This window comes from Carcharodon carcharias, chromosome 14 (assembly GCF_017639515.1).
Source record: "Carcharodon carcharias isolate sCarCar2 chromosome 14, sCarCar2.pri, whole genome shotgun sequence".
In the NCBI taxonomy this organism is placed as follows: domain Eukaryota; kingdom Metazoa; phylum Chordata; class Chondrichthyes; order Lamniformes; family Lamnidae; genus Carcharodon; species Carcharodon carcharias.
Window position 1 is genome coordinate 60,733,209 of NC_054480.1, and position 16,713 is coordinate 60,749,921.

At 40.5% G+C, this 16,713-nt stretch overlaps 1 protein-coding gene across 1 annotated transcript in view; it reads left to right on the forward strand.

Moving 5' to 3' along the window:
- The window catches only part of LOC121287099 (protein-glutamine gamma-glutamyltransferase 2-like), a 51,706-nt gene extending 40,190 nt beyond the window's left edge, over positions 1 to 11,516 (forward strand). Inside the window, exons 11-13 of the mRNA XM_041204634.1 lie at positions 3,373 to 3,533; positions 4,615 to 4,748; positions 9,527 to 11,516. Of these exons, the coding sequence (XP_041060568.1) occupies positions 3,373 to 3,533; positions 4,615 to 4,748; positions 9,527 to 9,683 (452 nt within the window). The 3' untranslated portion in view covers positions 9,684 to 11,516. The remainder of the gene's footprint in view (positions 1 to 3,372; positions 3,534 to 4,614; positions 4,749 to 9,526) is intronic.
- The last annotated feature ends 5,197 nt before the right edge of the window (positions 11,517 to 16,713 follow it).

The following is a 16,713-nucleotide window of genomic DNA, read 5'->3' on the forward strand; positions in this document are numbered from 1 at the left end:
CCTAACCAGAGTTTTATACAGTTCCAGCATAACCTCCCTGCTCTTATACTCTATGTCTTGGCTAATAAAAACAAGTATCCCATATGCCTTCTTAACCAACTTATCTACCTGTCCCGCAACGTTCAGGGATCGATGGACATGCGCACCTTGGTACTTCCCAGGGTCCTATCATTCATCATGTATTCCTGTGTCTTGTTTGTCCTGCCCAAGTGTATCACCTCACACTTATCCAGATTAAATTCCATTTGCCACTGATCAGCCCATCTGACCAGCCTGTCTATATCCTCCTGTAATCTAAGGCTATCCTCCTCACTATTTACCACCCCACCATATGGTAAAAAGGCAAAATTAATGGCTCTTTACTCAAATGCACATATTATTCAGAACAAAATAAATGAATTAACAGCACAAATAGAGATTAGTGGGTATGATCTTATAGCCATTACAAAGATGTAGTTATAAGGAGATCAAAGCTGAGAATTAAATATTCAGTGGCATGTGACTTTTCAAAAGGCAGGAAGGAACGGGTGGTGGGGTAGCTTTGTTAGTACGAGATGGAATCAATACAATAGCAAGAAAGGATCTTGGATTGGAAAATGTAGAATCCATATGGGTGGAGGTAAGAAATATCAAGGGGAAGAAGACACTGGTGGGAGTAGTCTATAGACCTCCTAACAGTAGCTATACTGTAGGACAGAGAATAAATCAAGAGATAATGAGGGCATGTAAAAAAGGCAGTACATTAATCATGGGTGTCTTTAATCTTAATGTAGATTGGGAAAATCAAATTGGCAGGGAAAACCACAAACAAGAATTCATAGAATGTATTCAGGACAGTTTCTTAGAACAATATTTTGTGAATCCAACCAGGGATCAGGCTATTTTGGATTTGGTAATATGTAATGAAGCAGGTTTAATAAATGGTCTCAGAGTAAAGGTTCCCCTAGGAAACAGTGACCATAATATGGTAGAATTTAGCATTCCATTTGTGAGTTAGAAATTTGGGTTGGAAACAACTGTGCTACAACTAAATAAGGGTAATTATAAAAGAATGAGGGCAGAGTTGACTGGAATGGACTGGGAAAGCAGTTTAGCAGAAAAGCCGGTTAATGAACAATGTCAGACATTTAAGAAAATAGTTCATGACTCTCAACAAAGATATATCTCAGTGAGGAAGAAGGATTCAAGGAAGGGGATAAACCAACCATGATTAACCAAGGAAGTTAAAGAAGTATCAAATTGAAAGAAAAAAACATACAATGTGGCAAAGATTAGTGGTAAGCCAGAGGATTGGAAAAGTTTTAAAAAACAACAAAAGATGCCCAAAATAATAATAAGGAGGGACAAAATAAACTTTGAGAATGAACTAACAGGTAATATAAAAAGAGCTTCTTTAAATGTATAAAATGGAAGAGAGAAGCCAAAGTGAACATAGGCCCCTTAGAGAATGAGGCTGGGGAAATTATAATGGGGAACCTGGGAATGGCAGAGGAGTTGAATAAACACTTTGCTTCAGTCTTCATGGTAGAAGATACTAATAGCATTCCAAAAATATTAATTAATCAATTTGCAAAAGGTGGGGAGGAAATAAATACAATAACGACCACTAGAGAAAAAGTACTAGAGAAACTAAGGGGGCTAAAGGCCAATAGGTCACCAGGACCTGATGGGTTGCATCCTAAGATATTAAAGGAAGTAGCTACCAAGATAGTGGATGCACTGATAGTAATCCTCCAAGAATCCTTAGATTTTAGAAAAGTTCCAAAGGATTGGAGAATGGCCAATGTAACACCCTTATTCAAAAAGGGAGGGAGACAAAAAACAGATAATTATCAGCCAGCTAGCTTAACATCTGGCATTGGGAAAATGTTAGAGTCTATTATAAAGGATGTAATAGCAGAGCATTTAGAAATACATAATCTAATCAAGGAGCGTCAGCATGGCTTCATGAAGGGGAAATCATACCTAACAACTTTATTAGAATTCTTTGAGGTAACAAGCAGGATAGATAATGGGGAACAAGTAGGTGCAATATATTTAGATTTCCAAAAGGCATTCAATAAGGTACTGCACATAAGGCTACTTAAAAGATTAGAGCCAATGGTATTGAAGGTAATATATTAGCATGGGTGGAGGATTGGCTAACTAATAGAAGACAGAGAGTTAGGATAAGGGGAGCATTTTCTGAATGGCAATCTGTAACTAGTGGAGTGCCATGGGGATCGGTGCTGGGGCCTCAATTATTTACAATATATGTTAATGACTTAGATGAGGGAAGTGAATGTACTATTGCCAAATTTGTGGATGACACACAAAAAATAGATAGGAAGGCAAGTGGTGAGAATGACACAAGAAGCCTACAGAGGGAGAGAGACAGTTTAACTGAGTGGGCAAAAACTTGGCAGGTGGAATATAATGTGGGAAAATGTGAGGTTATGCACTTTGGCAAGAAGAATCGAGGAGCTGAATATTATTTAAATGGAGAAAGACTGTAGAACCGTCAGCACAGAGGAATTTGAGAGTCCTTGCACATGAATCCCAAAAGCTAACATACAAGTTCAACAGGTAATAGGGAAGGCAAATGGAATGTTGGCCTTTATTTCAAAAGGAATGGAGTATAAAAATAGGGAAGTCTTGCTAAAACTATACAGGGCACTAGTTAGACCACACCTAGAATACAGTGAACAGTTTTGGTCCCCTTATCTAAGGAAAGATATACTGGCATTGGAGGCAGTCCAGAAGGTTCACTAGGTTGATCCCGGGTATGGAGAGATTTTCTTATGAGGGAAGGTTGAGCAAGTTGGGCCTGTACTCATTGGAGTTCAGAAGAATGAGATGCGACCTTATTGAAACATATAAGATTCTTAGGGGACTTGACAGGGTAAATGCTGAGAGGTTGTTTCCCCTTGTGGGAGAGTCAAGGACCAGAGGGCATAATTTCAGAGTAAGGGGGCGCCCATTTAAAACAGAGATGAGGAGGAATTTTTTCCCTCAAAGGGTAGTGAATCTGTAGAATTCTTTACCGCAGAGGGCTGTAGAAGCCAGGTTGTTAAGTATATTCAAAGCTGAGATAGACAGATTTTAAATGAGTAAGAGAATCAAGGGTTATGGGAACAAGGCAAGAACTTGGAGTTGAGGATTATCAGATCAGCCATGATCTCATTGAATGGTGGAGCAGACTCGATGGGCTGAATGTTCTACTTCTGCTTCTACATCTTATGGTCTTAACTCCTCAACCAATTCCAAACCCCTCTCCCCTTTATGGAGTGTTGTGAGACTTAAAGGATATTACCTAAATATAAGAAAACATTAATCCACTGAAACTCCTGGTATTTTTTTAACTTGTTGCTTGTTCTTAAATTGTCCTTTCAGATGAAACAGTGGCTCTTGAAGTGGCTTACTCACACTATGGTGATTACCTTGAACATCATCATTTGATCAAGTTGACTGCTTTAGCATTTGATATGGTGACAAAAGAAAGTGCAATGGCAATGAAGGATCTTCTTGTGATCAATCCTGATATTGCAGTTCAGGTAATAAACTGCAGCAACATCATCAACTGTATCTTCACTATTGAACCCATAATTGAACTGCCAATCTTTCGATATTTCAATTTTTGGATCACATTCAGTGGTCCTCCTGCAATTACCCTCTATAAATAGCCAGCTTCACTTTTTGACATTACCTTCTAGAACACAATATAAGATTTGAACAATAATATTACATTTGATTATTTTCATCAATGACTAAATGGAAAGAGGAATAAGACTGTATTGGATAACACTAACCACTTGGAAACAAACTGAGCTTTAGTGGGATTTTCAATGGAGCAAGAGCTGCCCCAAGAACTTTCCCAGTTATTTGTTTCCTCCAATTTTCCCAGTTTATACTGACATTCTGTTCCATCATTCCCATAAATTCAATGTGGCGTTCTTCTCCATTTCCAACATGGGTCAAGCTGACCTTCTTTAAGTTGCACTCTCTCCACTCCCCCTTGGTTAATGTTAAAGCTATCCTTCCTTTAGCCCAAAGCACTTTTAGCTTCTCCCCTTCTTCCTTTCCTCAAAGTACTGGCCAAAAATGTGTCCCCTTTATTCATTCCCTTCCCTCATTTCCCTTGCTTTCTCCTTTCCCTCTCCCCTCTTTCCCACTCCTACCCAAGTCCAACACCAAATATGGTTGCTTTCTATGTATGTAGAAACTTCAGTTCTTGCACGAATCCCTACCTACAGTATATGGTGGTGGGCAGGATCACTTCAAGTTAGCAGCAGGTCTCAGACAGGAACAATGTCAATGGGGGAAGGATTGCGATGACTTTTGTAATCAACCATTGAACTGAGCCCCCAAACCACTGATGCCAGATTGAAACCTGATAGTTAGCCTGCAGATAAAAACTTTGAGTTCTCAAACTAATGACAGAACAATAGTCCTCGAAAGGGAGAAGTAGAAGAGGAAAGCATTCACCTTCGGGACAGTTTAGGTAGGATTTTGTTTCACTTGAAATCGGCAAATGTTCAGCTCCAACACCACAACACTAAACATGGGTTTGACTGATTTCAACCATTTGGAACAATAAGAATTAACTGTAAGGTTAACACTGATTTATTTCGGCAGATCCATGGTGATCCTATTGTACACAAACCACTGACAGCAGAAATCTGCTTTACAAACCCTTTGCGTGTACCACTGAACAGATGTGTCTTCACTGTGGAAGGAGTAAATCTAATTTATGGGATGGAGCAGTTCAAGTAAGTGGAAAAACATGGTTACTAAAAAAAATAATCACACAACAGGGCAAACAAATTTTTCATTTTTGGCATACATAAGTCCCCATTATTTGCATTCTGTCACACATTAGTACCTCTTTCTTTCTGTAACTATACATACAGGATTAGAAAAAACCCAGATTGATTTGAAGACAATAGGATCATGGAGAAGCATTAGACAATAAAATTCCACACACAGTGAGGTCGTAAAACCGATGGAAAATCCAAATGTGGTTTTACTTGTCAATCCACTAGCACCTGTTTCATTCCCCTTCCAAAGTTACATTTTACTCCTATTATGGCTGTGACTAATTTCTGAAGGAATGGTCATGCCATCACTGTAAACACAAGAATATTTTGGCTTTATTTGAATATATGTTTGATTGGCAATTTTACATGTGTTTAAGAGATACCAATAAACATTTCTTTAGTCTAGTTTAAATTGTGAAAGTGTAGCAATTTAAAATCAGAGGTCCAGTCCAGGGAACTATTTACTCTTCCACCTTCAGTGGTCAGGGAAAATCATGTCTGAAACAGAGTGATGAAGGCTTTCCATTTATGACAATTGCTTAAAATGGAATGATCAGATCAGCAGTTAAACATGACAACAGGGCACAGTACCCTACTCATATGGTACTGTCCGAGAAACCCAGAAGTTGTAAGCTTTAATCTATCCATGCACATATTGTGAAACTGAATGAAATATATGCAGTGATTTATGGACTAGCACCAGGAAAAGTGACTGCTGGATTGTTATAAGACCCAAATGGTTCACTAGTGCCCTTTGGAGAAGGGATCTATCAATCCAACCTATTTGGACCTATATGCAGCTCCAGTTTCACACTGTGTGGTTGACTTAATTTCATCCACATCTGCTGTATTCCACACTATGTCTATACATATAATAGAAATATCTGATCCAATTTAGTTATAATATAGATGGATGTAAAGGAAGTTACATTTGTAATCTACTGAATGATCAAATCTGTTTTACTGAGAAAAAAAATGAGGTTGGGATGGCAATAATTTGAATGAAAAGCAAAATTATTTTTCATTTAATTGATTGCAAATAAATGTATAACACATCGTTAGGATTCTAATGTATTTCTGTGCCTACTGTAATGGATAAAAAGAACAATCCTTTTCTGTGAAATGGTTCCTTGAGCACCAGGTGCCCTTGCTACCTCGCTCAGGTGTTGGTTCTTCATGTATGATCCTAAATAGTGAGTGTTGACAAACCACTCAGCTGTAGAACCATCAGACTCACCATATACCTGCCCTCATCAAACATTTACACATGCAGATTTTCCATTAATAATACTTCAATACTAGGCAGTCATGTGAGCCTTGGATGGATTCTCTGCCTATAGACCAGAGACACAACAGCTCCATTGTCCCTATCCAGCTAAGATTAGTTCATTTGGAAGTCACCAACTGATTGGAGGGCCAGATTCTTGTGATACAACAAATAGCAAGCAAATAACTGCATGTAATTAATTAATGTACTTTTCAGTCAGGCTAAATCATGATTAAATCCCCATTGCTAGCATCTACCCAGAAAATTAAATCTACCATATTCAACTTCTTTTGAGGGAGAATGAGCAGCTAGGGGCTAAATTAGAAAGCAGAACAACAAAGATAACAATCCTGGATTATTACCAGAGCCATGAGCATAAGGTAAGTAAGACCAGAGAGTTAAATGCATGGCTAAAAGATTACTGTGGGAGAAATAGGTTTTGATTCATGGGGCACTGGCACCAGTACTGGAGAAAGAGGAAGCTATACCATTGGGACGGTCTTTGCCTGAAATGCGCTGGGACCATGCCCTGGCAAATCGTATAACCAGGACTGTAGAGAAGGCTTTGGACTGAGTAGTGGGGGGCAGAGTTCATTTGTGGGGGATTTGGAAGGTTAAAGAGAAAGGGCAAGGCAACAATGCAAGGGTAGCAATATGGGCTATGGTAGCCAGAGCGTGAAAGGAAGTGTCAGAGCGTACAAACATAAGAATGCACCAACAAATATGGTCAGAGTAGGAAAAATGGCTTTAAATTAACTGGGGCGGGGAAGAGAGTTTGGGTGAAGGGAGATTTAGAAATACAAAGGTAAAAGTTGAGGCAATAGGAAAATGTATCGATATGGATAAAGACAAGCTGAGTGAAACAGGCAGAGGCAGAGAATTTAATAGCAATTGTGCATCAGAGAGTAAAGTCCATGCAGAGAATAGTAGCAAAAAAATAAAATTGAAGTAACTATCTGAATGCACAGAGCATCTGCAGTAAGATAGATCAATTAATGGCACAAATAGAAATAAATGGTTTAGGCCAGTGCTTCCCAAACCTTTCCCCACTGTGACCAAATTTTGAAGCTTGAAAATTGCTGTACCTCAGAGTGAGAGCCAAGATGGGGGCTAGAGCTGTGAGAATGGTGATGGGGGTGTGGGAAGTAGATTTGTGAGAATGAAGGGGGAGAGATTTATGAGAGCAAATTGTTTAAGCTGCAGGGTTTAAAAAAAAAGCACCTACCTTTTCATTGGCTTTTTTGGAGCAGAAATCAGGCCTCCAAAGTTAGACCATACCAAAGAATTTAAAAGGGTCTCACAGCTGTTAGCACCCAACCGGAACTCCACAGCAGCCACTGCTGTCTTGAAGTTGGCAACCCCAAACTCTCATCTTGTGACCCCACTGGGGGTTGTGACCCACAGTTTGGGAAGCCCTGATTTAGACTAATTACTATTACAGAGACATGGTTACAAGGCAGCAATTGGGAAATAAATATCCCAGGCTACACAATATTTTAAAAAGACAGGTGGAGTGGAAAAGGAGGAGGAGCAGCTCTGATAATAAAGGATGACGTAAGGGCATTAGTGAGAAAGGATCTTGACTCAAAAACCAGGAGGTAAAATCAGCATGGGTGGGGATTAGGAATAGCAAGGTTCAGAAAACACTGGTGGGAGTAGTTTATAGGCCCCCTAACATAAGTTGCACTGTTGGACAGAGCATTAAACAAGAAATTATTGTAGGTTGTAACAAAGACAATGTAATAATCATGGGGGCTTTAATTTTCATATAAATTGGACCAATCAAATTGGCAAAGATGGTCTGTAAGATGAGTTTGTAGAATATTTTAGTGACAGTTTCCTGGAGCAATATATTGTAAAACTAACCAGGGATAAAGCTATTTTAGATCTAGTAATGTACAATGAGGCAGGTTAATTAGTAACGTCACAGTAAAAGATCCACTGATAAATAGTGATCATAATACAATTGAATTCCACATTTAAGTTTGAAAACAGCATACTCCAATCACAAATGGGTGACATGGAGGAGCAGTGTTCCCATGCAGTTGCTGACCTTATCCTACTAGGTGCTAGAAGTCACAGTCTTGGGAAGTGCAACCAAAGAAGTCTTGGAAAATTGCTGTAGTACATCCTGTACATGGCTAAAGATCACTGTAACCATGATGTATCAGCAGTGGAGAGGGTGAATATACAAGATGGTGGATGGGGTGCTTACTGAATAGATTACTTTGTCCTGGATGATGTTGAGCATCTTGAGTGTTGTTGAAGCTGCAAATTATCCATGCAAGTGGGGCATTTTCCATCACATTCCTAACTTGTAGATGATGGAGAGATTTTGGGGAGTCAGATGAGTCATTCACTGCAGACTACTCAGACTTCTGACCTGCTATGATAGTCACAGCATTGATGTTGCTGTGTCTGAAGGATTTCCAGAAATCTTAGGGCCAGTTCTTCTCTTGAGGTCCCAGTGGTACACTCAATAAGCAGAGTGTATGGGAGAGTAATTGTACCTGCTGCAGGATCAGTGTGCTTAAACATCCTGGCCTGGAGGAGCCGCAACTACATTACTAGCTGCCAATATCTGAACCAGAGAGTAACACTCATAAGACTGTTGACATGAAGATAATGTTAGGTTTGGGGATGTCGATGGTGGGGTGCTTTGCTTACATTCTGTCACTTTTTTACAGTATTCTCATGGGATCTTACAGACCCTATGGTCTGCAGAAGGTTCCAGCATAAGCAGCACTGTCAACTTTTTGTTGCATTTCTCCATTGGGATGTCCAGTAGGCATACTAAAAAGAAACTGAAGCAGGAAATCTAGGAAGGCCCCTTTGCCACTTTAGCATGCTAACATTGGGCCTGCATGTATTACAGGTGTTTATCCAATTACACCAATTTTAGCAGCCCTGGAAATCCTAAGGAAGCATATGGACCTCACATTAACTGGCCTTCGGTTCCATATCCCTATGTTTGTGACCTGAGTATTCCCCAGGCAGAACAGAAAGGAAAATCTCTGCTCTTACTTTTGAGTTGATTTCTTTATTTTCATCATTTGTCAATGACTTAAGCATGTGCTTCTGTACAATTTGCTGTGGAGCTTTGTGAGTTCCCCTACTCTTTGAGGGACAAAACAGAAGCAAGGGAAAGATAGCTGTGCTGATTAGACATTAGGGATTAAAAAAAGTTAAAGCTCTTTTGAATTGATAAATTCTGAGAAGTTGGTGAGATTTAGCCAAGATAACTAACTGAACCAAACAGAGGATCTGAGGCATGCAGAATAAAATAAAGGCTGACATTATCAAATCAGCCATGAGAAAAGCCGAGGATGATTTTGGTTTGGTTCTTTCTTTAATTTTTGCATTAATGTAAATATTTTCAAGATCTCTAAACTCTATTGAGAGGTTCTTTACTATATCCAAATACATTTCTTTTACACAGCACATTTCTTTTATATTTTTTCAGCATCGATGAGATAAAGCCAAACCAAACAATGACAATAAACGTTGAAATCATTCCCAAGAAAGCAGGCCTACGAAAGTTGATGGTGAATTTTGACTGCGACAGAATGAAGGATGTGAAAGGATACAAGAACTTCACTGTCCAATGTTTTAACCTCTGATTTACCTCTCACCTCCTGTATTGCATATTTTTTGCCATTACACGATATAATTGCATTTTAGTACTTTACTCTGCACATTTGGAAATGCTTTTTAATCAAAGTTACTCAGGCTATGGAAACTGTACATGTTATTGTGTATTTTTAAGATGACTAATCTATGAGATACTTGTGTAGAATTTGGTCCCCATCATAGGCAATTTCTGTGCAAAAGCTAAAAGACTCAGGGTGGCCCATTTCCAAGAAGGATCTCCCGTACCTGATGGCAGCCAGTGATTTCAGAACGCTTAGGTCACCCATTCAGCCCCTTGAATATTTTGATCAGTAGTGCGACATCTCATTTACAACCTGATACCAAATTGGGGAGAAACACTGAACTTGACATTCTTACCTCCATGGCCTACAGGTTTACAGCAGCTTAATCAGCGGTCCCTAGAGGGAACAGCTGGAGGCAGGCAAACTGAATGTAAGTGTTCATTTTTGTTTTTAAATTTACCAGGAGCCCAGAGGACTATATCAGTCCTGTGGACCAATGCCTTCCGGTATTCTTCCCGTGCCTGTTTGCCACCCTGTCCAGTCTTCATCTGAGGCTGTCTAAGTCAGTCGATGCAGGCCCAGCGGATCAGCCGATGTAGGTCCAGTGGGTCAGTTGCATCAGGACACCCCATTAGCATCTGCAGCTTGCCAGTATCATAAAGGTGACGACCAAAGCTCAATTTCTGGGAAGCCTCGTGCCTTTGTTTTCAGGCACACCTTGCAGAAAGACTTTATATTGTGTCTATTTTTTTAAATGCAGAAACAATTTCTTGGCTATGCTTTTAAAATCTACTTCTCAATGTTTTACAGAAAGGTTTTGACTCACTTTTGTTTCTCTGATAGGGTTATACACAAAAGGGTGACTGTATGATTATATAAATGGGACATTAAGTGGCAATAAGAAATGTTGGTCAGGTTTATATTTAGGAAATTTAATGTGATACTTAAGGAAGATTATTAAAATAAAAGGTATTGCACAGAATCCTTATGGTGATTAATAATTATTATATTTTGAGATACTCCCCTTTTTAAACTTAAAGTTTGAACACTTTGAATCTGAAGTTGAAATTTTTCCAAATGATCCAACATGGCCAATATTAACATCCCCATATTATTACTATAAATAGAAATCTGGAATATTTGCTGATGTGCACACCTTTGAAATTAGGGACAATAAGCAAAATTCTGCAGGTTCTGCAAATCCAAAACAAAAACAGAAGAGAAATATTCATCAGGCTAGGGAGTCTCATGGAGAGAATAACCAAGTAATTTTGGCTAACAAATCCTTCTGCGGAACTGGAACCTACAAATAGTGACAACTAAATCCTGTAGAAAAGTTCACACTGTGTTTCAGAGTGATGACAGTTTTCTGAATCTGGATGTAACAAGGGTTTCTAAACATTAAGGGATGTTAGTGCCATGCTATTATATCTCTGAATTGATAACTAATCCATTCAAAGAATAGGATGACTTTGCAGGGATCAATCTCCTTTTGACTGCTACACTTTTTTTAAAAATTGGGAGGGCACAGACCAAACAAAAGAAGCCAAATGTACAGGGAGAGGACAATACTTGCCATGATATCCAATACCTGATGCTTGTATTATGGACTCCTATCTTGGTCTATGCACGACATTCCCTATGAAATTATGTATGACCTTCCCTAGTTTGACTAACAAGATGAATCATTCTCATCTAATTATGTATCTTTATGTATCTTCTTCATTTTAACTTTATGAATTCAAATGTTTGTGATCTTTATACTCCTGATATATGTACTACTTATTGATATCCTAGGTACTGGGCTCTGTATTTAGTATATTCAGGAAGAAAATAAAGCCAATGTTCATGAAAGAATTCTGAATTAACTGCATTAATCAGGGTCTATTTCTGGCATTAATAATATAATTTAACTGGGGAACAATCTGAGAATCAGCAACTATTTACATTTATATATCACCTGTATTGTAAAAAGAATGTCCCAAGGAACTTCACTGAGACACAAGGGGCTGATTTTTTTCCATTGTGGCTGAAGTCCTGGCTCTGGGGCTGAAAACGGGAGGCAGCCCCACTTCAAGGGCTGTCAGCTCAGTAGCATCATCAGCAGCACAGCTAGCTGTGGCCCTTTCTGAGACTGCACTTGCAATGGCTGAGGTGCCCTCAAAAAGGGATAATGGGTGGGGAGGGGGGGGCGGTTGCTAGGACCAGGCTGGCAGGCCCTGTTGATTGGGTTGGGGTGGGTGGGGGGGTGGTGGCAGTGGTCATACAGACAAAGGTATGAGGTGTGCCGTTGCCATATGGGTGCCACTTACCACCAGGGTGCCCATCTGTGCAGCATGTAGTTCCTAAAAAGGATGACCCCCTTGGCCCCCTTTCCCACAGAGCCCATTGGGAAATCATTAGGTTTCACTGAGCAATCTCGCTGACACAGCAAAATGCCCACGAAAGCAGGACATGGCCCTTAATTTGACACATAATTGGCTCAATTGGACTCCTGGTGAGCAACTTGCAAAAAAGCTGGAAGACATCAGGCACACCCCCAATGCCTTCCTGCCATGGTGACCAAAAGCCTGGACGAAGAGATAGATTTGAGCAAAGAGTGATTTAGGAAGACAATTCCAGAGTATGGTGACCATGAGCTGAAGGAATGGCCAACAGTGGTTTGCAAAAATCTCTGGGAATGCAAAAAAATCCACAGTCAGAGGAGATTAAGAGGGATTGTAGGGCTGGAAAGGTTGCAGAGAATAGGGACGCGTAAAAGCCATTTATACTCAAGGATGAGATTTTTTAAGTTGGAGGCATTGGGAATGGGAGTAAATATAGCAAATCAGAGGTGACACAGGAGTGTCAATTGGACAATCTTTTCCACATCTATTCTGAAGACAATGATTTGTGCTTTGGCATGCCATTGAATTGGTTATTCTACTTGTGTAAGACCAGATGGACATTCCTCATTATAAGCAATGTAGTTAATTCCCAACCTATTCTCAACCAACATCCATACTCATTTTTTTCACAGGGGTTGCTGGATAGTGACTGACATTTAGTTCAAGGACCCTGGCCTCAATTTTTACTGGGAGATAGGAACAGTGCCCAAGTGGATCACAGACCAATACTGTTCAGGTGGTATCCACCCTGCTGATTTCTGTATTTTAAAGGTTTCACAGATGGAATATGCTAATGTATGATGTGAGTGATGATGTACCACTAACATTAGTCAATCATGTGTTACACTCTTGAGAGAGAGACAGAGAGAGAAAGAGAGAGAGATTGGAACACCATGCTTAAGAGCAACATGCCTACTCTGTGACCTGGTTAGAAGTAATGCTAATAAACAAGTGTTAGCAGACACCAGGGTATGCCTACAGTCTAAGAACCAAGTACCACGCCTAGAATCCACAGATAGACAGACCATCTCAAAACATGCTGGTAGCTGTGGAGACATCGATGTAAAAATAACACATCAGTGTTATCAAAGGAGCCACAGAGTGAAGAACACGTTGATATCAACTCGTAAAAACTCTACGGGAGGAAGAAGCACACTGGAGAAAGGTAACGATGACCATCCCTGGTGAGCAGTCCTGCCCCTACTCTGCTCATTTGACTGCCTTGAAGGCCCACAGAGACACCAGCAGCGGGCATTATGGAAACACCATTTTCTCCAGTATTAATCAGCATCAGGCCTTCATGAGAAAAAGCAAAAGCTGCAAGTCAGTTTCTTCCTTCAGGCTATAGGTCCGGTAACAGACAACATTCACCTAGGCAGGAGTCCACAATGGACTTAGAGACCATACTTAAAGCCTTTGACACTTATTTTAGCCTGAGGTTGAATTTAATAATTGAATGAGAACGTTTTAATCAGCAGTCACGATGACCTGGGCTATCAACTGAATTATTTTTAACTGACCTACATCGCCTAGCTAGCTCTTGCAGATGTGGGGCACTGAAGGATGAGTTTATCTGTGATTTGATAGCCATGAGTGTCTGGAATGAAAAACTCTCTGACTCAAAGATGATCTTACTTTGGATCAAGCGGTCCAGTATGTGAGGCAGGCTGAGCTTAGAGAATTTAACCGGGCTATATTTCAGCACAACTCTGAAGCTTCATCTGACTCCATTGACTGGATAGTCCCACTGGTACCAGCCCCACCGACAAGAAAACCCAGCACACCAGGTGAAAGGACGGGAAGCTCCATGCCGGCAGCCATTGTGAGATGCTTGCATTGTCATGTGTAAACCCAGCATAGATGCCAGGACAGTCTAGGAGGGTGCACAGAATTCTTCCATTGTGGTAAAACCTGGACAGTTCAAGTGTTTCTGCAAATTCAGAAATTTAATTGAAGTAGAAGACAAGAAAGAATTGATGAAACACACTCCATTCAAAAGGTGGAAGGTCAAGATAAAGACATAATTACAAAGTTCCATGGGGGAAGTTGATTGTCTTAGTCCAGGCTATTGGTCAGTTACAGAGCAAGTTCAAGACTCCAATACCATCTTTAAAATTGATACTGGAGCAGCTGTTAACATATTAGCAGATGATCTCGACTGGCTTCAGCCAATGACCCTTCATCCTTCAGACATCAAATTGCAAGGTTCAGGCTGCATAGACCTTCCAATTAAAGGCTGGATAATTGCTCCTCTTCACTATAATGGGCAACAGATCGTTGACTCTCTTTATGTTCTTCATAATCAATGTACATCTTTGTTAAGTGGCAATGTTGGCATATTGCTAGGAATCCTAGAAAAAACCAGATGATATTCATCATTTGAATGACGCACAATCTTCAACCTTTTATTTAGAGCCAGTAGAGCTAGACTTCAGAAGCTGAGGAAGTTTATTCAATCAGCAGCAAGTGTTATGACACAACTATTTATAAAGACTGAGATATTTAAAACCCCAGAGGGAAACTTTAAACAACTGTCATAACCTATTTTTCAATTGTTATGTTTTGAGTTGCAGCTCAAAATTCTGGAATAAGTGCACCAGTTCTCAAGAAGTTTTTTTTATATCAAACTAGATGAGAGATTTATTAATTTACAACAAATTAAACACATACACGTGGCTACAAATTATTACTATCATTACTTTTTAACAAATTCCAAAATTAATCTCCACTAAGGCAACAATAACCAATAGATTTAACCAGACATCAGGCAGACACAGTAGTAGGCTTATAGCTGCTTAGGTCTTACACTCCTCTGACCTGTACAAACAAAACTCCTTTCTGTTATAAAAGCAAAAACAAGCCTACCAACTCCCACAGCTACCTCGACTACAGCTCCTCAAACCCCGCTTCCTGTAAGGACTCCATCCTATTCTCTCAGTATCTTTGCCTCTGTCGCATCTGTTCTGATGATGCCACTTTCAAAAACAGTTCCTCTGACATGCCTTCCTTCTTCCTTAACTGAGGTTTTCCACCCACAGTGGTTGACAGGGCCCTCAACCGTGTCCGGCCCATCTCCTGCGCATCCGCCCTCACACCTTCCTCGCCCTCCCAGAACCATGATAGGGTCCCCTTGTCCTCACATCACCCCACCAGCCTCCGCATTCAAGGGATTATCTTCTGCCATTTCCGCCAACTCCAGCATGATGCCACCACCAAACACATCTTCCCTTCACCCCCCCGGCAGCATTCCACAGGGATCGTTACCTGCGGTACACCCTGGTCCACTCCTCCATCAACCCCTACACCTCAACCCCCTCCCATGGCACCTTCCCATGCAACCGCAGAAGGTGCAACACCTGCCCCTTTACTTCCCCTCTCCTCACCGTCCAAGGGCCCAAACACTCCTTTCAAGTGGAGCAGTATTTCACTTGCTCTTCCCTCAATTTAGTCTACTGCATTTGTTGCTCCCAATGCGGTTTCCTCTACATTAGAGAGACCAAATGCAGACTGGATGACCATTTTGCAGAACACCTTCGGTCTGTCCGCAAGCATGACCCAGACCTCCCTGTCGCTTGCCATTTCAACACTCCACCCTGCTTTCTTGCCCACATGTCCATCCTTGGCCTGCTGCATTGTTCCAGTGAAGCTCACAGCAAACTGAAGGAACAGCACCTCATCTTCCGACTAGGCACTTTACAGCCTTCCGGACTGAATATTGAGTTCAATAATTTTAGATCATGAACTCTCTCCTCCATCCCCACCCCCTTTCCGATCCCCCTTTTTTCCCAATAATTTATATAGATGTTTCTTTTCCCACCTATTTTCATTATTTTTAAATGTACTTCCATCCATTGTTTTATCTCTACCTTTTAGCCTATTTCGATCCCTTCCCTTCACCCCACCCCACCCCCACTAGGGCTATCTGTACCTTGGTTGTCCTGCTCTCTACCCTTAATTAGCACATTCCTTAATCTTACCATCTTCAACACCTCTTTGTCCTTTTGTCTGTGACATCCTTTGGTTATCTCCACCTATCACTGGCCCTCTATCCAGCTCTACCTGTCACCGCAAACCACCACCCCCCCACCCCCCCACCATGCCCCCGCTTAAACCAGCTTATATTTCATCTCTTTTCTATTTTTACTTAGTTCTGTTGAAGAGTCATACGGATTCGAAATGTTAACTGTGTTCCTCTCCGCAGATGCTGCCAGACCTGCTGAGTTTTTCGAGGTATTTTTGTTTTGTTTTCCTTTCTGTTATACCCAGCCTTCCCCTTTGAATGTAAATTTTCATTGTATCACCAGGCCCTTTGAACCCTTTTCATAGTACCAATTTATTAGTAATATAAACATTGCTTAGTGTCTCCTAGCTAGGTGCAAGATTTCACTCCCACTCTTGAATGCTCTATTCAATAAAATGCAAATGTAACCTCTACCTCTGTTTACATCTCAAAACTACTATACATCAAAGCACCCAGACTAGCTGGCTTTAATCCAGTTAACATGCACAGACTAAGCCTCTATCTTTAAAAAATAATTTCCAATAGCAATATATACATTAATATCTCTTCCTGTCAGCAAGTTCATTTCTTTCACAGAGACCCCAGGTGG